The sequence below is a fragment of the Venturia canescens genome, chromosome 1 (genome assembly GCF_019457755.1).
Source record: "Venturia canescens isolate UGA chromosome 1, ASM1945775v1, whole genome shotgun sequence".
Taxonomy (NCBI): Eukaryota; Metazoa; Arthropoda; class Insecta; order Hymenoptera; family Ichneumonidae; genus Venturia; species Venturia canescens.
The window spans coordinates 3,890,948-3,912,675 of NC_057421.1; the positions used below are offsets into that span (position 1 = coordinate 3,890,948).

Sequence of the window (21,728 nt, forward strand, 5' to 3'; positions counted from 1 at the left end):
GTAGTTTTGGGTTGAAACGATTCAATTTTTTTCGAGTTTACCGATCCTGTTTTTCAGCGCGGTAACACATCAGCGAAGAGACTAGAGCAACGATCCGACGTATCATCTGCAACTGAACTCCGCGGATTCAAAAATTCAATCATTTCTTACCCTCATAATTTACATCGAAAGTGCGAATCTCTCAAAGAGCGAAAACTGAAGCGGAACTGAAAGAGAATCGATGAAAAATCACCGGAGCCACTGGAGTACACGAGCCGCAAAAACGGTGGACTCAAATCCCCCAGTAAAACGAGTCCATCGTCCGCGTGCTGAGCGAATACGCTCCAGCACTCTGTTAATAAACAAAGCGTATAACTGTATCTATACATGAATTTAGTGGTACCAAAGAGAGTCGAGCAGCAAATCACAGCGAGAGTCCGAGATCGAGTTTGCTTCGCTAACGCGGTTCTTTCACCGTCGATCCCACGCTCTCGTTTATGATGCTTGTAACGCGCGTGCTCGCTATACGCTATTACATGATATCAATTAGCCGGGGCGCTTATATTAATGAATTATAACGGGCGTTAAGAGAGAAGCGGCGAGTCTCTTGGTGCGCTCAAACTTATGAGCGAGTACACGCATACACTTACGTTTGTACGTACATGATTATAAGATTAAATGCAGTATACACATCTTATAACCCACTCACTCACTCTCCCCGTCATTTCGAGACCACCGCGTCTGACCAGCAGCGCTCCGAGTATGCCGGAGCACCACTCATTTCCTATGCATTCTAATTTCCCTCCACAAAGTGTATTAGATAATCTGACAAATTTATCGCGAGTCTTCTCATTACATACTATACAAAATGATCTGGTGAAACTTTGGTGAGAGAAAAAAGGCAGGGAAAAGAAGAGGAGAGGAGAGGAGGGGGGGGGGGGGGAAGGGAGGGAGAGCGAAGGGGACGAGGCTTTTCACTCATCTCATTATTTAATGTCCTGAGAGCGAGTGTGTTTAGTGCTCCGCGATAGACTAATGGAAACTAATCAGCTATCGGACGTGGCCGTTTCAATCGTAATATTTCTCAAGAATATTATGGATTATGAAGCGCGCTCGCGGCGAGACTCGCGCAGAAAGGTTGCTTTTCCGCTAACCGAATACCGCAACGGGGATATCGAGCAAGGGATATGCGACGACGGAGAATTACTGCGCGCGCGTCTCGTCCCGAGAAACTTCATCGTCGCAACAGGATGCGACGACCCATGGACGCAGTCCTGCGAAATACATGAGCGCCAACTTCAATATCGTAGCTTTACGAGCTGAAAGTACCTCGACCCCACGCATTCGAGATATGCGCACGTCCCGGCGGTGTGTATGCCTGTGTATACGACTATTTATGGGTTAACTCGGCTGCCTATTCGCGGACTCGATCTCTCCTCGTATACCGAACGGTTTACGACCCTCAAAGCACAAATGTTTGATACCCACTCCGCCGAGTGTTGTGTCGCTCGCCCGAGGGAGAAACGCGCTTTTATTTGAGTTTTCCAGGCTCGCGATGAACGTGCGCTTTTTCCGGATGAAAATTCGATCGTTCGCAACGGCAACCGAGCGATCGAGGCTTATTTATAGAGTGATGATTAGCCACGGACTCACCACAGCCTCCAGTGAACCTCGAGCTAATCCTCCGCGAGCTCAGGACAAAATAAAATGATGCATAACGCGATCCGCGGCGAAGCGCCAGCCTCCGAAGGACATAACCCCGTCGCCGCGCGCACATGTTTAATCAATATTGCAACGAGGAAAAAAGGAAGTAAGCCGCGAGAAATATGAAACATTCGGAGAAACGCTTGACGAGCTTAATAACCCGGCAATCACTTATCTATTTGATGATTCTCGGCATACACACGGTGAAAGCATAAACTCTCTCGATTCTCTTGAATATTCAACAGTTGCAGCCTGCTCATATACCGTGTGAAAAAGCCTCTTCCGTAATATTTCCCCACTCCGTACACACTCACATTGGAACTACACAGCAATCGAGCAATCTCAAATCCATCTGAAATCCACCGCGTCCTCAGCACTCATATCCGCCGGGCATAATCTTCACCTTTATGAACTACCACATGATCGTTATGCGCATGCTAAAAAACTCAAATCAAGAAAGTAGGCACAGCTCGTTTCGAAGTGTGTCGAACACCCTCGTTATTTCATCGCCAACACTTTTTTCTGCTGTTTGGGAATCACATTCTTTCAGACATTCACCGCGATCCTGCTGGACACAATGACGCACGCAGGCTGACCTTTCACAAAACGCGGTATTAGAGACAGATTCGATTGCTTTTTATTCGAGGCTCGAAATGCACGGAAAAATTCAGAGGATATTTGAAAGCAGTCACCGACCAATTATAACTATAAATAATGGAGAAATTTTGGAAATTCCAGCACTCACGACTCATGGAAACTCGGCTTTTATGGACATTTCAGCCCCAATATCAAGCTCTCGCAATTAGTTATACTTTCGATAGAATTTAAAAATTTTCGCATAACCGTAAACATTATTTTTAATGAGAAAAACTGAGATTTGCCAAATATTATGATTAAAAAATTTCAATTTAGTGGAGCAGTTACTTGGAGTGTCGGTATGCCTTCTGCCACCACCGCTCTGCCTATACGATGTAGATGAGAAGACGCTAAACGTGACCGCGAATAAAGCGGAGCCAATCCGAATGCGAACACTATCAGATTGTTTCCATTGAATGGCGGAACTGGAGAACCCGATTTCCAAAACAGGATGCCAGAGAAGCGTGCTCGTAAGAAATATCTTTGACCATGAAAACGTTGATGAATATTTTATAGTATTGCTAATTAAAGAATGTGACTGGAACCAATTTTCTACGAAGAAACTTTTTTGATTGATATTCAGCTGTCACTAAAATAATGTCTGAACTAATATTTTATGGATTATTTACAGATTGAAATGATCTCTTGACTAGCCACTGCGATGGATCAACTGCATTTGGCTAGAAATTCGAATTTTGTCAAACGTGAATTTTCCTTTGATATTGTTGATTTATTTCAAATCTAAATTATTAATAAAATTAATAAATTGAGAATATTTTTATGATAAGAATGTAATAAAACGCTTTAAAAATATCATAAAAGATAAAATTCATACTTCGACTTGACTAGTTAATGATTGAGTCGATATTTTTATTATGCGACAGAAAGTTTATATATCGCTATGAAAGTTTACATCGAGAAAAAGAAATTATAAATTCGGTGAAAAAAAGCGAAGCTACAAGACGAATGAAAGCACGTGAGTCAATCTCAAAAATAAATTTGATGAAATCCCCGCGATTCCCGAATTTGCCCGAAGTTCAATCAGCTGTTACCAGCAGTCCAACGTAATGACTGACATCCGCTTTCGACGCGTCAAAAACTAAAGTTTTTTCATGTTTTCTTTCTCAAAAGCCCCGTAAGGTAATGTTTTTTTTTTTAAAGAAACGGAATCTGTGATAAATTTTCTTCACGAAGCTCGAAGACCGTACAATTTATTCAGAATTAATATTATTGCGAGTTCTCCCATAGATTACCGTGTTAAAAACTCAAAATTGTAAATGAAATAATTCAAAATTTTGCCCCGTGAGAGGCCCCCGAACTGTGCTCATCATTATCAGGAGACCTTAAACTACCATTTACCGCAAAAGAAAGTGGACCTTCACCCTGCTTTATCGAACGTCCGAACTACTTTGAATGCTGCTGCTACTTTTCGAATTCAATCGCTCAACCCCGCTGGGTGTTGAAAATTGATAACGTCTAAGTTCGAATTTTGTAAGAAACTTTTGGGATTAAGGTCTGTAATTCATGTCAAAAAGTCTTTTCTCATCTTCCTTCTTTCGTTCGTGCCATTTATTTAAAGACTTTTATAGCACGCGTATGCGATATACTGATGAAATCGTTTGAGGGTGACCTCTGAACCGCCACGTAAAGGCCTCGACTCTGCAAGTTCACAATCTTTCATTCTCCTGCTCCTCTCCGCTCGAGTCTCCCTGAATGTTTTGCACTTTTGTCCCAAAAGTGAGATGCTTTTTTGCTCGGTTCTACGTATAAGCGTCGTAACCGTCTCTCGTTATCCTCGTGCAATCGTTGCGGCCTGTGCGTTGCTGAATTCCGTCACGGTTATGGTGGCCCGCAATACCGCGTGGCCACCCATCTTCTCTCTTTTTTTTTATGATTATTCTTTTTAACAAGGTATTTCCGTATGACCGTGATACTGAAGCAACGAAAGCTACTCTCCGCCCGCACACTCTCGACGCTTCTACGTTACGTTACACACGTTTTTCTCTACTCGGTTCGCTACCGGTCGCGCGACACGACCGGCACCGACCGCACCAGCCACCGTTCCCTATGTCAGCACTAAATGAACCATCAGGGTCGCCATAAATCCTCGTACTATCAGATGCGCGGAGCTGCCTGTCCCGGATATAACGAGGGACCACCGCCCAGCTTAATGCGCGTCGTCTCTTCGTCCGATCGAGTCTCCACCAGCATAGATGTACTCGTCAGTGTGCGCGTATGTTGGCATATTTAGTGGCTCGATCGTTCTCTGCTTCGTCGAGTCCGACACGTTTTCAAATCCTTCCCCATTGTCCGGCATTTCGTCGCACTTTTCATTTTGCATTTTCAAATTTTATAACTCTGCCATTTCATAAGAAAATATTCAAGGCGTTTGTCTTGATCGTTCACGAATTAGATGAACTGGCGAGTAGCAAAGATTTCATCGAGTCCAACGATGCTGCGAATAGCCCAAAGTTTGTTCAACTCCATCCTGCATCGGTGCTCAAGCTCAGATACGAAGAAGCCACTCGACAAAACTCTTCAAGATTTTTTGGACAGCCCGTTCAAAGTACAAAGCCAGCTCAAAGTAATCGCTTTTCAGCCCAGTCTGCGAACGTTGAAATTCCAATGGACGGCTAAACCGCATGAGCTATTTCACATTCTCGGGATTTTGAAATTGGCAAGAAACCCCAAGAATTCCTCGACTCCTCATTCCCCGGAGACTCAAAAGATCCATTTTTCGATGGAGATCCCTCACACTCGCCCTACTCCCCCGATCGATCGAAAACCGTGAAAAAAGCCAAAGACAGAGCGGAAACGGAGCAACGGCAAGGGGAGAACCGAGCACAGGAAAAGGTCGGAGGAAAAAGGCATTGTTAATTACACACGCCGACCGGTTGGGATCGATGTGCCCTCTGTGCCGTGGCTACTGTATACATAAGCCAACGTGGCCCGGTTACACTGAGTGGCCAACATTAAAGATGGCATCGTGCACACTAACGAGTAACAAGTGGCGTGACGTTTCAGTTAGGCTTTGGCTCTTCACCCGAGAAGCTCCGAGGCTCTCACTCGCCTCTCTTCGATACCTTTGCACTCTCCTGCCACTCTCAATACACATACGTACATATACAAATGCTCGAGCTCCCTGAGAGAGCGTAACGATTTACAGAGAGTGGAGAACGTTTTGCTCTGCACTTACGAGCATAGAAAGACGAGAGACTTCTTTATATCGGTATGCCACGACCAACCTCCTATCTTTGCCTCACCTCCGGGGCTAATTAACTCTTGGAAGATTCATTATCGACACCTCGTGCCACTCCCCTCAACTGCTGTCTTAATTTAAAGACGCGAATATGCCATCGGCACTCCCAAACATATTAGCTTTTTGCATATCCTTCGCTTCCGCCGTTACCTCGTTTCTTGCACATCCTCTTCGACGCTCTTTTCCATAGAGAGTGCGCTCAAGCAAATTAAATTTTTCGATCATCGCAAAAAGTTTCGTCAAATTACTAGCGAGTTTGGCGTTCCCTCAAAATTGAAGGGATTCGGTGTTTTGAAGGAGGAGATTGACGAGACTTTTCTTTCAACTGAACTTCGAGGTGCTATTATTGTTTCGCCAATGTTTCTGTCTGCAGTGTAAAAATCTAATTTGCATGAAACTTGTTCGTTTGACTTGGTGTTTTTTCAACTTTCCCAATGGATCGTTAAAACATTTTGTTATACTTTCGTCTTCGCGTTCCAGAAGGCTGGTAATTTTGTGTGGAAATTTCAACGTTATCACGACTTTCCTATCATTTTTTACGAGCTGATTACGTTTCTGAATCTCCAGTTCTAGAACCACAAGAAGTACACGGGGTGAAATGTCTATTTGTAAGGCGTCCAGCGAGTCTGCATAAATGCATCTGTGTGCCGCATTAAGGTAGTTACGCTTAAATGCAAATTGGTCCATTAATCGATCTGCTTAGGGCTTGAAACTGTGTGAGTCTAACTATGGACCTTGCTAATGGTAACTAATGGGCCTGGCAGTGGAGTGGTCCAGCCTTTTTTCATCCCCTTAACCTTCACTCAAGACCGATCTGAATTTTCAACCTCGCACGTACAAAAAAAAAGCTGCCGATGTATCTTCGTAGAACTTTGTACAAAAATCGATACTGCATATAGATAATTTGACTCTGAAAAAATAGCAAATAAATCTTTTGGTAAAAGAAGTTTTTTATTTCGAATATTAGGAGTCAAAATAAAACGATCTAATTAGTTTTTAATTTTGCCACGTAAGAAGTAATAACAGAAAAATTACAATAAACCCAATAAAGACGAATTTGAAATCTGGTAGATTTTTCTAAAATTAAATCAAAGCAATAAAACTCGAAACCGCAATGTGCTTGACACTCTGGATAAAAATGATCCATAAATTTGATGCGGTAAAAGACCGCATAGTAAGGCCCTCTGTGGACTTATATAGAAACTACGAATGCCCTATTTCAGTGTACCGTTCTATGGTACACTAAAATTGCTTCGAATTTCAACAATTTTATTTCGCAACCGAACTTTATTCTGTTTCTACACGATCGCAGCTGTAACGAGATGGGTTTACTGATAACAATTTCTCATCGAGTCATAACACTCTTTGAATTTTCCTGAAGACGGACTCTCATTCTACGTCTGATATACAAGCCTCCGTGGCGCAATTGGCTAGCGCGTTCGGCTGTTAACCGAAAGGTTGGTGGTTCGAGCCCACCCGGGGGCGTTTATTTTTGTTATTTTTTAATACTTTTTTAGTTCAATGACAATTGATGTAGAAACCCTCAAAGGGCTTTTGGTGAAAGAATAAAAGCTCAGTGATAATGATACGTCCAAATACATAAAAGTCGATGGGTCTAGGATCGAGATACTTTTTCTCTATAGCCTTGTATTCCTGACGAGACGAGAAAGCTTTACAATCGAATGCCTGTAAAGTTGACTCAGAATTGAAAAATTCGCTGCAAAATACTTGTAAAACAACAGTGAAAATATTGACCCTTTTCCAGTGCAAGAAAGATCAAAGTTTTTGAATAAACTTCAATATTTTTCACTAGTTCTGCTGCTACAATTCGTTTTCATTAACTTATGGGGAGACTTCTTGAAACAATTGTAAATATTAATTTACATTATAAATAATCAACGTGACCATTCCGTTCAATTTTTATTCCATTATTTTGCACGTTTGAAAATTCGAACCACTAAAAATTGGAAAAACTTATTTACTCAAATTCCTACTGTTGAGGTCATGATTTAGAACATGAAAAAACAAAAGTATTTTTGATACTCTTCATCTCACCGCCTCGTCAGTAAACGAAAAAAAAATGAGAACAAAACAGATGTTTGATGCAACTGAAGCATAACTCAAATTGAATTTTATAGTAATGAGAATGGAACTAACTATTTTAAAAATCTTTTGTGGCATATAATCACATATTTATTATTGTTGCGTACAAATAGTATAAATTCATAAAACAATGTTTAAACTTCAATGCATTTACATACAATACTCAATTATAGATTATCAATGATAAATTTGTTGTGCTTTTTTCAAATAAAAACGTTAGGAACGTTGGAATGGGTCTAACTGTAAAAATCATTGTATATAATATAGTTATTTTGTAAATAATTGAACAATGAATTGAGGTATCAAGCGTGCCTGACTCTGCAGAGCGCCAAATAAGATTTTTTTGTAGGAATATCGTGCCAGCCTATGGGGCCTCTTTCACAATCGGCACACGCCAAATATTTAACGTTGTCAGCAGTTTTTGAGACTAGAATATTTTCAAACGTATAAACATCCTCGACGAGCCAGTATTCGGAAATGGATTCCCTCTCGTCGGTTTCACCCTCTTCCTTGCGCCGTACGTATGGTAGAGAAAACTGGGGACCAAATTGTTGTATTATAGTTTAACCAAAGTTTGGAACCCTAACAAAAGAAAATTTTATCTTTTGCTTATTACTCTTGCTTCAACAAAACATTAGAATCAAATACAGTTTCGATACTAGAAATTGAAACTATAATAGTCACAAACGAGTTAACCAATGTTTGCTACAACCATGAATCCTCTGAGAATTTCATATTTTCTTTCACAATTATTTGAAAATTACTCAGAAATCAGTAAATTTTTTTGCAGAAAAAAATCCACTTGTAGTTGTTGGTTGATTTCCCCATGAGGTTAGAATGTCAGAATGGTTATTTTAAATAACAAAGAATGATTCAATCATCGATTCAACAATCTGCTGTAAAGACTTTGAAAATTAATGACTATGCAAATCAGTATTCGTAGCCTCTCAAAGATGTCAGAAATCTTTTGGACCTTGCCAGTTAACTAAAATTTTATTTGGGAGAAATTTTTCACTGCAAAATATACGTAAAATTTCGAATAAACATCGTTGGAGCAGTAAAGTGTTATAATACCTACCTCTTGATTAATCAAAGTCGCAGTGCCGCGGTTGAGTATCTTCGACGGACAATGACTACACGAGATCGTAGTAATATTCTTCCCATCGCTATCTCTTTTCGCCTCGCATTTATCGTTGCCTCCAGACATATTTATTTCGTAAAGAACGTTCTGCTTTAACGGCGCAAATAATGGTACTCCTAACCTCACTTTTTAAATAAAACGTTTTTTTATTAGATTTCAAGAGAAAAACTGGCGTTCGAGTGACTTTAAATACACATGATGTTCTATGTCATGCGTTACGATTAGAGATATATCAAATTAATTAGTAAATAATTTCTCATATGTTCTGGCAATTAAGCAGGTGCCGAAAATTGACAATTTCCAGATCATTCCGTTAAACCATCTAACCATCTGGTGATAGTGGGGAGTGGGGACTTCGAAATCACAATAACCAACAATCAGAGAGGACGAGAGAAAGAAAAAATCCCTAGACGAAATAGCGCGAATTGACACGGTCAGCATGACACAGATTCAAAAGGTGCGAAAAAAAAAAATTTGCTACTGTTTCATGTACGATTCATGTATACGTTTCATGCCTTCAAGATTCCGCAAGAGCACAAGTAGTAATTTCTGTATATTATAAACCTTTGTTGTGACGGTTGGTCATGACTGAATTTTCGGTACAACTATAATCAGAAATTTTCTAAAGCTAGTTGTTATCGGTGAAAAAAAAAAGTCTTCATGATTTTGTGACAGATGTAATTTGTACATTTTGCTGTATTAAGTGAGTGTTCTTCGCAAAAGAGTGTAACAAAAAAATGATTTCTAAATTGGCGATCACTTTCATTTGTAAGGAAAATATTCATTGAATCAACGATGTTTCAAATACTAAATAGGAAGAAAGGTATACTCGTGAAATCATTGAAACGATATTTTGTTGAAAAAATGGAGAATCGTTCTGCTGTCAGATTTTGGTACAGAAAAAATATTAGAAACTCTAATTCAAAACGTTATCATGTCTCTAAAGATGGCGGCATTTTGGGCGAGTCAAAGTTGTCGACGTGTATCATCCTTACCGGTTTGCCGCGTCGGTCAGGGAGAGTTGAGGGGATTATTGAAGAAGGTGATCCGTGAAGTTTTTATACAGATATATAAATGTCTCGATAGTGCTAACACATTACAAACAAGTATAAAAACAGTACAAGTTGCAAGTGGTATAAACGTGTGGTGAGTGCGCGTTTCGACTCGGGGAATCGTGTGCTCCGAAATTGCGGCGTACTCGAACAGAACCTCAAAAAGCGAACAGATATATATTTCATATCTTGTAGAAAGAGGCTAGTACGTGCTCTTCGATAAAAAAAAAAACCAGCAAGTCGAATGTTTCAAATCTCGTAAAAATAATACGGAGAGGATTGGAATTTTGGTTTTCCTGCCGTTTCGGCACTTTTGCCGAATCCTTCGTTCTCAACGTACCCCAATTTTAGGGGTAGATTTTTTAAACGCTGAGTAAAAACAACAAAGCAAGATGGTATATAAGTGCAATTTTTTAAATATTTTTACTACATTGCTCGTATTTTTGATCGAGCGTGGTGGCCACGCAGACGGTAGTCAATTGCCTCATGTTCGTGGTATCCCACTGTCAAAAAATGCTGTCTATGCTCCGAATCGTGATTTTGAATGTCTCGATGGCAGTAGATTGATGAGTTTTGATCGTGTAAACGATGACTATTGTGACTGCGGAGATGGTAGTGATGAGCCTGGAACCGCTGCGTGCCCAAACGGCGTTTTTTTTTGTCAAAACACAGGCCATATCTCTAGGTATTTACCATCCAGTCGTGTCAACGACGGAGTTTGTGATTGCTGCGATGCCAGTGACGAATGGGCTTCGGACGCACAGTGTCTCCAAAACTGTCATGAACTTGGTAAAGAAGCCAGAAAAGAACTTGAAAAAGCTGCTGAGCTGCTTAAAGAAGGTAGCAAAATAAGATTGGAAATGATTGCAATTGGGAAGCGATTGAAGACTGAGAATCAAGCCAACCTCGTTAAGTTACGACACGATATGGAGGAAGCCGTTTTGATTAGAAAAGAAAAGGAAGTCACTAAAACTTTGGCAGAAGAGAGAGAAAATGCTGCTCTTGAAAAATACAAACCTGTGGAACCACAAGTACCTGCAGAACAGCCAGGCATCGAAGCAACCGATTACTTTAAAATGTTGGATTCCGATGAGAGCGGCATTGTTACTCTTGCCGAAATTACAACTAGGGTCACTTTCGATAAGGATGGTGATGGAGAGGTGACCGAAGAAGAAGCACTCTTCTTCTTGAATAATAAGAAGGAAATTAGTATGGAAGACTTTGTTAATTTAGCTTGGCCATTGATCAAACCTTTCGTCATGAGAGAACAGGGTTTGTATTTTTCACTGGTTGTACTGTTTTGCATTCCCATATCTTTTGGAATTCAGTCGAATGAGATTCAGTTTTCCGTGTGAACAATGGAAGTTCGAATGCCTTAATAAGTTTCAAAGAAAATAATTGATATTAAAAAAATTGTGAATGAACAAATATTTCCATTGTATTTCAATGCAAACTTCAATAATATTATCAATGCACAGTTTTGATGCATTCTATTGATTCGGTTTTTTCCTGAACAATTTTCTCAATTTCCGACCCTTTTGGATGTTTCATAAAAAAATTGATTAAGCCTTCTTCGTGAATTTACTCGAGTTATGAAGTATCACTATACGTAGATTATCAAAAAAGAGAAAAATGAAATATGGAAAATTTTCCTGGAATTCATCAACTTAATTTAATTTTGAAGAAAATTATTAAAAATTTCTTCTGATAATTGTTTTGAAGGATCGTTTAAACCACCGACTGAAAGAGACGAGAAGGAGGAAGTTCAGGAGGAACATGACGATTTACCGGAACATCCGGCGGAAGCGGATATAGAGACGGGAGGAGAATTCGAGGCCCCGGAAGAAGAGGAAGACGAGGAGCAGGAGCAGGAGCCTCACGAAAAGACACCGGAAGTTCAATACAACGAAGAAACTCAAGCATTGATCGACGAGGCAACTCGAGCTCGAGAACAGTATCAGCAAGCCGAGAAAGCCTGTTCGGAGTTGCAAATGAAAATCAGAACATCCGAAGAGAAAAACGAAAGGGATTATGGACCGGAAGAAGAATTCGCACCTCTCGATGGCGAATGTTTCGAGTATCGTGATTCGGAGTACGTGTATTCTATGTGTCCGTTCGGCAGAGCGACACAACGTTCTATTTCAGGTGGTTCCGAAGTGAACCTTGGTCATTATCACGAATGGGCCGGTCCGGAAACGAACAAATACTTAAAAATGAAGTACGACCGTGGTTTGACGTGTTGGAACGGTCCGGCTCGTAACGTTCTTGTAAATATTCGTTGTGGTACGGAAAACCGTCTTGTTTCGGTCTCGGAGCCAAGCAGGTGCGAATACGCGATGGAATTTATAACGCCGGCTCTTTGTAATCCGGATATCGATAGGCGTCATTTCCACGAGGAATTGTAAGGAGAATAACGTCGCAAAACCTTCGAAGAACCAAAAGAACAATTCAAAACCACACAGAAAACGAGGCAACCAAGTATTTTCGTAACCAACAAAGAAACTGAGAAAAGAAACGAATTAAGGAACAAAACGTACATGCACGAGCACATGTTTTTTTAAACGATTATACGATCAAACGTATTTAACGCTCGATCTTTTTAACCTTGTTCAATATCAATCTCGACAAATGGTCGTGAGTATAAAATCACACTAAAACGAAATTCCTCGTGAACCGTGTTTCCCGATCGATGCGTAATCGGGTATGAAAAGAGTGATTAAAAAAATTTTATATCCTACATTATACAACTGTTCATAAACGAAAAAACTGATTTTTTTTCTTTTTCATCCGTCATATCACTCAAATTTGTACCACCGTGAAACATCAAAAAATTTATTTTAATTGCGAAACGTGGATACATTTTCTTCAAAACTTAATACAAAAAAATTAATAAGTTTTAGAACTAAAATTTTCGTTGCTTCTCGGCGGTACAATCTTGAATGAATTTCTACGAGTTGAACATAATATCAAGAATGTGCAACAAAATTTTTAAGTCGTTGGCGAGTTTGACGTAACCGCACATAAGAATCATGAGTTGTTTACAACGTATATTATTAATAATAATATTTGAAACGATGAGAAAGCGTAATGCTCATACCGATGGTGATGGAAAAAGCTCACCTTTTACACATGTCAAAAATCAATGGAGAACTACCAATAACGGGGCATCACATCACGACACGATTTTCTATCGAAATCGTGAACCATTGACTTCTTTTCAACACGCAGATATATTTATAAGAAATGGCGTGGAAGTGAGGTGCGCGTGGAAAATAGGAAAAGAAAAACTGACAAAAAATTATTGTTGCATCTTCTAATTGCCAATACCGGATCACTGTTACATTCCCTCTTTTGTACACGAAGTATTTCTACGGAGATAATAAATAAAAGAAAACCGGAAAGAAAAAATTTCGATATTTTACGTCTCTGTCTCGATTATGAATGATCGAATACAAACGCTTCACACGCTCATGCACTTATTCTTGCAGTACCCAAAATCTGGAATATACAAACCAAAGTATACTCCTGAGTAAAAAATTTATCATTCAAAATTTCGTGAAAATGGACTGAAAAATCTAGAGTTTCGTGAAATAATATTCGCTAAATTGACTAAAAGTCCGATCACGTATCGCTGCGTGCCAATTTTTACGTCGTTATCGCGTGACGTGGTTTAGGGTGGGGTAATGTAAACAAGATTGTACGGAAAGTGTAGATAGTACTGAAGATTTTATTTACAAAGAGACGAGGCAAAACTTGTTTTTCATTATTTTCATATACATTTATATATTAACCCTAGTATGATGATTTTATTGATCTCTTAAGTTTCTTTTCGATCGAACAAAGTTCTCTAACTACGCATATCTTTCACGACTTACGTATATACTTGTTTTTTCTTTTTATTTTGCCGTTACTATTGTTAGTCTCCGTTACGTAGGGGATGTCGAATACACATAGAGAGATAATGCTGCGACGATCGTTTTTTTCGATGCAGTCGTTGATTCTTCATTTCCGTTTTTCCTCCAACGTCTCACCTTCTGGCTTTTTTCATTCCAAATTTATTTACATTCAAAAAATGGATACAATTACGTCACGTACGATTATTTGAACATAGCTGTGCAGTCAAATATTCTCAAAAAATTCACTTTTGTGATCCTGACGAAGAGTCGCCGGATTTGGTACGAGCATTGTGGTGAATAAAAATAAGAGAGAACGAAACATTAGGAGTAATGATTCTACGATCGTTTCAACAGTTCGAGCAAAAAATCACAGAGATGGAAAAAAAAGAGGAAGAAATTATAAACATTGAACGACAAAACGACGGTGAACAAGATAAAAGGCACTTAAATAAAGTTTAGGGCGCTAGGATAAATCTAGTTTCGCGAATCTCGTGAGATTTCATCAACATTTACGTTTTCTCAACAACAAGGCATAAATTAAGTCGGGGCAGAAGTTTGTACACGTGTAATATCCATCTTTTCACAATCGTTTATTTCGTCTTTTGCCTTTAAGTAAAAATGTTTTTATTTTTCGAAAAAAAACTTAAAAGAAAAACAATACAAAAACACGTGATGAAAAATTTGCTCCCTTTGAGAAGAAATGAAACGAACATTCGCGCTCGGCACGAAATAAAGGCGAATACATCGTCGTATTTGTATTTGTATATATATATATTTAACGCGGATCTGGTTTTATTTTCTCTTCATATACATCCGCCATATTTGGCAGATCTCTGGTCTATCGGGTTCACTCGGTTAACTCGAAGCTTTCTTATACGTGTATATACATGTGTAGTATATAACGAACGGTTGAAGCCCGGTACGCGTGAGACTTCTGCAGAAAGAAGAAACTGGCGTGTGGGCCTTTTTCTCGTTGCTTTTCCGATTCGATTGTTCGATGATATTCATCGTTTCAGCACTTTCTACTCTTCTTGACTCTCATTTGTAACGAGCTAGAAAATGCGCTGGGCTATTATTCCTACATCGAAGCGGCGAAACGAAAAACATGAAAGAAAACAGCGAAATAATCTCGCAACGAACTTTTCCGATTCGATCGTATTCCTCTTGTTCATTTGCCCAGTTTTTCAAACATTATCAATTTCTCTTTAAAGCTCTTCGTGTCCGTTGAAACTTCCGATATGTTGCCGTTCAACATGTTTTGCAGATCTTCGTCGTTCTTACTCGCCAACAAATTGTTGAACATCATTTTGTTGTCCTCCTGCTGAACGACCGGCGAACTCGGCGGCGACGTCAACTGCTGCTGCTTCTTCTTTGGATACGCAGCTGAATTGTTACGCTGATTGTTCCCGTTGTCAGACATACGGGTCACTATCGTTATTGCCAACAACTGATTTATGTCGAAATTCTCTTTCGAATCTGACGTTTGACGCCAATACGTTTTCTCCGGCGATACCAACGCTCTGTTCGATTCCTCGTCTCCGTTCGCTGATTCCATTTCCGTTGGATTCGCTGACCAGGAGTCCTAGCAACAAATGGTTATCAAATTATTCATAATGAAATACATTTTTGAAATAATATTCGTTATTGGCGTACGCTATTTCATAACGTGCATGTCTGCAACAAATATTCAAAGTCAACATGGAGTTGAAATGGAATTGAAATTTAGATAGAACGGGTACGATTATCTTCATTTTTCTTGAGCAAATGAAAATTTTTATAAATTTTTTTGACCGTTTTGAATTGTCAGTGTTGAACGCTAAGTTTTCGCCAAGAACGTAATGAAAACGATATTTTCATGAGTTTTTCATGGATCTTCGACTTATTCGTTAACTGAATATGTCACGGGAGAGGGAAATTTGCTTTCTCTTTCGATTAATTTAAACGATTTTTTTCTTGTTATTCCTGATTATTGAAATTCGATATGAAACGAAGCGGTGAGACACTTACGTTCGTGTCACGTTTGTCCTGTAAATTATCAGGGATTTCCTCGTCTCTTGGATCTTGTTCAATATCTTTTTCGAGGCTGTCAAGGGTCTCGGTGCTGTCGGAAGATTTGTTTCTTTTCTCGGAGTCGAGAGTGTCGGTACTACCGAGTTCGGAGCTTTCCGAAGATTTTTGTAACCGCGGTGGTTTTCTCATGGGAGTGGATCGTCGTTCATCCTCGTTCGAATTGTCCAACGGAAATATATCAACGATACTGGTGCTCGGTACTCTTTTGGGCGGTCTCCGAGCTCGGCGGTTTTCGAGTCGATCATCGAGTTCGAGATTGTCGGAGCTTTCGGAGGAGAAAGTAGTTCGTTTGGAATTGCGCCATCCATTTTTTTCCAAATCGATGCTCGTTCTGTTGGATTCATCTTGTTTACAAATGGTTTCCATGGCATCGAAGCTCTCGGTGGATTTCGACATAATTTTTGAGTATCTTCTGCCCCGGGATAAATTAACGTCGGAAATACTGCTGCGTTTTTTCAATTCGGCTCGCATTTCAAATTCATCGCGTGCATGGTGTTCGAGAGCTTCGAAATTTTCGGAGGACATTGACATGAGTTTCGGGGGTGATTTTCGTGGCCTGAGTTCGAAGCTGCTTCGACGTCGTTCGATCGAATCGTCGCTCGGGATCGTTCCCATCGTTTCGATCGCGTCCAAGCTGTCGGAGCATCGTAACGAATTTTCATTTGATTTGCTCGTCACGACGTTTGAGAATCGTCTGACAGGCATGCGGATTTCTTCGTCTTCGATTAATTTGTCGAAGCCCTCGATGGATTTGGAGATTTGTTGGTGAGCGTGAAGCCTGCGCGATGACGGACGAAGCTCGACGACGTTTTCCGTCAGTTTTTCAAAACCGTCGCTCGATTTTGATATCGAATTGTGCAATTTACGCGACGACCGCGATTCCTCGTGTTCCATTAGCTTCTCAAAGCCCTCGCTCGATTTTGAGAAAGAAGCTGGCGAGCCGCTCTCCAAACTATCCGGCGATTTCGATAATCGACTACTCGACGATCTACGCCGAGGTAACTTCGCCTCCAACTCTTCGTACACGTCCGAGCCTTTTGATACTCTGTTCGACGCTTTTCTCACCACTGGCTTTATCTCTCGAGTCTCCTCCGGCTCCGTTAACATCTCTTGGCTGTTCCGGCCTATCGCCATCATCGAATCCAAACTATCCGGTGACAACGAAGCCATGCTCACTGGTTTTTTCGTCGGTAATTTCGCTTCCAGCTCTTCAAATATGTCCGAATTTCGGGACAAACGTATCGACGATTTTCTCAAACCGTTGCTACCCTTTATCTCGATCGGTGAGCTCGCACTGTTCGACGATGACACCTCCAAGCTGTCCGGAGCGTCCAAAGACTCGTTGATCGTTGTTATCGACGAGCCCGATATGTTGCTTGTCGTCGTTGAGCGTCGTGGTGGCCGTCGATTTTTCGGACGCACCGATATGCGATGGTGCGCCGCCGTATGACTCAAACTCGCGCATTCCAATTGTGCTGTTTCGAAAACAAACGAAAAACAGTTACAATCACTTTAAAAACTTCGACAAATCAGTTTAAAAAAAAAAAAAAAACAAAAGTTCTCAGCGAAAAATTCGCTGGACAATAAGCTTCAAATTTTCAAAGAGATTTTCAGGGATAAGGAAAAAATAAAATTCTAGAAAAACAGCAATAAAAGCTTACAAAAATTTATCGTTTTCAAATTCAAGTTTGACAGTAAAGGAATAATGAAAAAAATGCACAGAAACGAAAGAATGCTCGATCGTTGATTTTCGATAAAAGGAATAATAACGTGATAATTACGAGCGAAATTTTTTTGACGAACGTTTTTTCATTGATGAATTATATTAATAAATTAATATTTTTGAATTTTGAATAAATTTTCAAAAATTTTGGCATTTTCCGGTGTCAGAAAAGTAGATTCATGAAACTTTTTCTACGAATTTTTTAAGCACATCAGTTTAATCCCTTGACGATAATACTTTTACGCAAAAAAAAAGTGTGAATTTTCATTGAATGTTTTTGACTTTGTCGATCGGATATTAAAAATTAAAAACTTACGCAAATCCTCTTTCGGCGTCAAGTTTTCTCTGTCAGTCACATCCTCGGAATTTCTGGTTACCTGTAAAAACAATATGATATGATTAGCATGAATGATTCGAGGGTCTCCGTGCGATAGTTCTCTCGGCAAGCTGGTACGGGTATCTCGGTTCGCATTGCGATACGAAAACATGAAAAAATGTTTCTTTTTTCGCGCGACGTTGAACCGATAAGTTTTATATCGTTAAATTCGTACCAGACGGTAGGATATTTATCACGGCTTCACAAGTTTCTCGATAACACGTGTGAGTGCACCGCAGTTAGATAAAGATGATCTCGTATACTTCGCACTGACAGCGCTGCGGTGGACAAAATTGTAACGTCATTGTGGTCATTGGCGTAAAGAAAATATAACCTTAAGGAAGGAGTTTCGGTACAGGCGATACAATGTTGCCATGCTAATCCATGCTAAAAAAATTAAAAAATTCAAAAAGTTCAGAATTTTATAAAATTTGGTGAACATATTCTTTAGTGCCAAATTTGACGACACAAATTTTTTAAGATTTTTCTTCTACACAGTTATCGAGTAATTGATCACTAAAGTTTACGTGTATAAGCATAGCGTTTCCATATATATAGGTATACATTCCGGGCATGAGAAATCTGCTTTAATGCGTACTTACTCGATAACTAAGTAGAAGAAAATTTTGAAAAAATTTGAGTTTTCGCACTCGATGTTGAAGAACATTATCACCAAATTTGATCAATTTCTTAATATTTTGACTTCTGTACCGAAACTCCTTAAAGCTCATAAAACTAAAGAATTCAAGGGACTTCGTTGCTCGTTCGTAACTAAATCCGTTCGGAGAAATGAGCAGAATTGGAACGAATTTTTGGGGAAAAAATTCGAAGGTATTTTTCAACGTGATCGATAATATATTCGAATTTATTCACAGAAACAGGTCTAAATATTATTCAAAAGAGTTCGATTTTCGTATCAAATTCTCTGAATATAATGTTCGGAGAAACGTCGAAACTCGAATTACGAAAACAAAACAGAAAGAAAACGGGATAAAGAACACACACACACACACACACAGCCTCGCGTAAAAAACCTAAATAAACAAAGCTGCGAAACGGTTCGAGAGCGAGCGAGCCGAAGCCCATCTCGGCACAGAAGATATGCTTTACAAATTATTCATGAGATGCAGGAAGATGGGAATCTTTCGTTAGTTTCACCGTGCTTCGTTCCATACTGTTCGTTACGTCAGAGCGAGACTTCCTTGTTTCGTATGAAGCGAAGAGCAGTGTGTTTAATATCTCCTAATACACCGACGGAGCGAGTGTATTATCATTATTATTATAAGTTGGCGTGTTCGAGTTCCACTTGTGCGTTTTTATTTCATTTTTCGCTCTCGTTCCTCGTCTCAGCGAAAGTCACAGGCAAAAAGTACATTTTCGTACAGATTTCCTTCTTTCCTCGTTTTCTTGACATTTTTTCAAACTCATATCTCGTTGTTGTTTCTTTTTTTTTCATAATTTTAATTACGATCATTTGCGACGGTGGGAAACGAATGAGGGGAAAAAAAACGATTAAAATCAGGAAATTTGTCGTTAACGACCTTTTTAACCGCGTTTACGCAGTTGCGAGCGCGCGAGTGCTCGTGCGTTGTCTCGTATCTAACGGTAAATTTCGAGTGTGTCAAGTCCCATGGCAAGTGCGCGAGTCTACTTAACCGCGATCGCCGAGAGAAGAAAACCGGTTGCAGAACGCCCGCGAGAAAAAGAGATTACACACATATGTATTTGCCCGCGGTTTGTTCCCGCCTCGTTTATGCGTCAATGTTCCATTTGAGATGATTTTTATTTTAGCACTCGTTCCTTCATTTCTTTTTCCGACTCGTTCACCCCACCCCGCCCGGTTCGCTCCTCAATACGAAGCACAAGTGACCATCATATGTACGCAAGTGTGTTTGAAGAGGCACGAATTGAAATATCGTGTCTTCATTAACTTTTTTCAACGATCAAAGTTTCTTCGTGAGAGAATCCTCGATAAAGTAACAACTCTGGAAGATTTACGATGCACGTTTGTGAGAGAATATTCATTTCGGTTCATTCGTTTGACAAATTTCATTTGATGTAACGGTATTTTTGAAAATATGTTTGATGAAAATGGCGCAGGCGCAGTTCATCCGTAGTAGCGCCGTAGCGCTTCGATGTTTTAGCGAGAATTTCGGTTATCAAAAAATCACGCTTTGAAAATCTCTCATCGAATCGAGTGGTAATGGAAATTACAGCAATTCTGAATACAGACACGGTGATTTAAACCGGCTTAACCGATGTCTCAATTCATCGAATTCTGCTAGCATGATTGCCACGAGCGAAGTCAAAGCACGACAAGAGACATAACCTCAAAAAATAACCGCGAAAAAATGAGTGCGAGGCAATTGCATCGATGGAAAAATCTACACGTACCGTTTCAACACGAAAATAAGATTTTATGTTCACAAACTCACACACGCTCACGTACTTTTCACGACGATAAAAAAGCAAAAGCTAACATAAAACCATTAAAGCAACAGTTATTCTTACGCGAGAATGTACGGATCTTTTCCAGCGGATATTGTGTCAAAGGACAGTGCGTCGTGACTCGCTAAAATTCAGCTACAATTTAACAAAGTTTTTAAACATTTTCTCTTCCTTCGGGCTAAACAAAAAGGAAATGTTTTCACGCGAATGTTTACCTCGATGAGCTCCTGAATTTTATCACTCGGCGGAATTCTTTGTCTCAGTTCAGCCTTCGATTTGGATCTGGTGACGATTTCGAGCGGTTTTTCATCATATTCCGAAGAATCAGTGACTTTTTTCGAATGTGTCCTCTCGTCGTTCGCGCAAACACCAACAGAAATGTTGTCTCCGGTACTCGTTCGTATTTTGGTGTCGATCGTAACGGTGTCCTCATCGCGTTTACTGCCGTAAACACCGATAGTCACTTTGCCGGGTGAATCATTAGTGAAATCGACCGTATCGAACTTTGGGACTTTGGGTTTGCACTCGTAGATAGTCAGTTTCGCGGGGGAATCAGTGCAGTCGTGACTTTCATTTTTGACCTTGTAAACGTCGATTTTAATCTTGGAAGTTGATTCGGTGATGCGGTCGTTTCTCTCGTTGCAGCCGTAAACGCCGATGGTTATTTTGGTGGGTGGATCGACAGCGCTGATACGGGCGTTTTCACGAGTCCGATCGATCAACCGTCGGCGCTCGACGGGATTCAAATTTAACTGTTCGATTATCGCTCGAATGTTCGAGGAAATAGTCGTTTCACGATGCGACACGACCATAGTGATTATTGAAGAAACAAATGAAAAGTAAACGGAAGGTGGAGCGCGGACTCGATCGATCACTTCGGACGGGAAAACATTTTGTCGGAACTTTTGGGCTCGCCACTCTGCTCTTGTCACTGATCGATTCGAGATCTTTGAAAACAACTTTCGTTGAGTTGTCAAAATTTCTTGGATCTCGCGGAATTCGACGCTCGCACGTTAGACTTTGTTGTTTCGTTCCAGGAAAAATTCACTCGAGGAAGAACCGTCGACTTTGGAGTTCAACAACGCCTCTCTCGTCCCGTCCTCGTTTCACTGCGACCTAGACTCGCATCTCGATCGCTTCCCACGCGACCTTCCACCTTGGCGAAGATAACGAGCCTCTCGCTAAGCACATACGCGCACATGTGTTTCGTATTTTTTTTCTCTCAATTTTTTAATCCTCCTTGCACACAGATAAGCCCCGTAAAAGTGTGCACGGAGAATGGATGAACTTGTCCTTTTTCCCGAGCAATTTGACTCGAGAAAATGCGGCGTATTTATGTTT

General features: G+C 40.1%; 3 protein-coding genes and 1 non-coding gene across 4 annotated transcripts in view; 2 read left to right on the top strand and 2 right to left on the bottom strand.

Moving 5' to 3' along the window:
• The first annotated feature begins 6,989 nt into the window (after positions 1-6,989).
• TRNAN-GUU (transfer RNA asparagine (anticodon GUU)) lies at positions 6,990-7,063 on the top strand. The gene has a single exon. It is a non-coding gene; the product is annotated as a tRNA-Asn (tRNA).
• Positions 7,064-7,748: 685 nt separating this feature from the next.
• On the bottom strand, positions 7,749-9,165 carry strat (RAB interacting factor STRAT). The gene is made up of 2 exons (XM_043433222.1): positions 8,760-9,165; positions 7,749-8,217 (listed from the first exon to the last, which is right to left on the bottom strand). Exons 1-2 carry the CDS (start codon positions 8,886-8,888, stop codon positions 7,984-7,986), a joined length of 363 nt encoding a protein of 120 aa, XP_043289157.1. The 5' UTR covers positions 8,889-9,165; the 3' UTR covers positions 7,749-7,983.
• A 190-nt stretch (positions 9,166-9,355) lies between these two features.
• Positions 9,356-13,295, top strand: GCS2beta (glucosidase 2 subunit beta). Its single transcript, XM_043433221.1, has 2 exons — positions 9,356-11,146; positions 11,597-13,295. The coding sequence occupies exons 1-2, from the start codon at positions 10,267-10,269 to the stop codon at positions 12,277-12,279; spliced, it is 1,563 nt and encodes a 520-aa protein (XP_043289156.1). The 5' UTR covers positions 9,356-10,266; the 3' UTR covers positions 12,280-13,295.
• Positions 13,296-13,581: 286 nt separating this feature from the next.
• LOC122419001 (uncharacterized) overlaps positions 13,582-21,728 on the bottom strand; it is a 51,829-nt gene continuing 43,682 nt past the window's right edge. The window contains exons 11-13 of the mRNA XM_043433220.1: positions 17,880-17,940; positions 15,778-17,315; positions 13,582-15,352 (exon numbers count right to left, since the gene is read on the bottom strand). Of these exons, the coding sequence (XP_043289155.1) occupies positions 14,939-15,352; positions 15,778-17,315; positions 17,880-17,940 (2,013 nt within the window). The 3' untranslated portion in view covers positions 13,582-14,938. The remainder of the gene's footprint in view (positions 15,353-15,777; positions 17,316-17,879; positions 17,941-21,728) is intronic.

Bases quoted from the DNA above. Each gene is read 5' to 3' on its own strand.
- strat (XM_043433222.1), bottom strand. From the start codon at position 8,888: ATGTCTGGAGGCAACGATAAATGCGAGGCGAAAAGAGATAGCGATGGG. The intron at 8,218-8,759 runs GTAGGTATTATA...TTTGGTCCCCAG, and splicing joins CGACTTTGATTAATCAAGAG to TTTTCTCTACCATACGTACG.
- GCS2beta (XM_043433221.1), top strand. From the start codon at position 10,267: ATGGTATATAAGTGCAATTTTTTAAATATTTTTACTACATTGCTCGTA. The intron at 11,147-11,596 runs GTTTGTATTTTT...ATTGTTTTGAAG, and splicing joins TTTCGTCATGAGAGAACAGG to GATCGTTTAAACCACCGACT.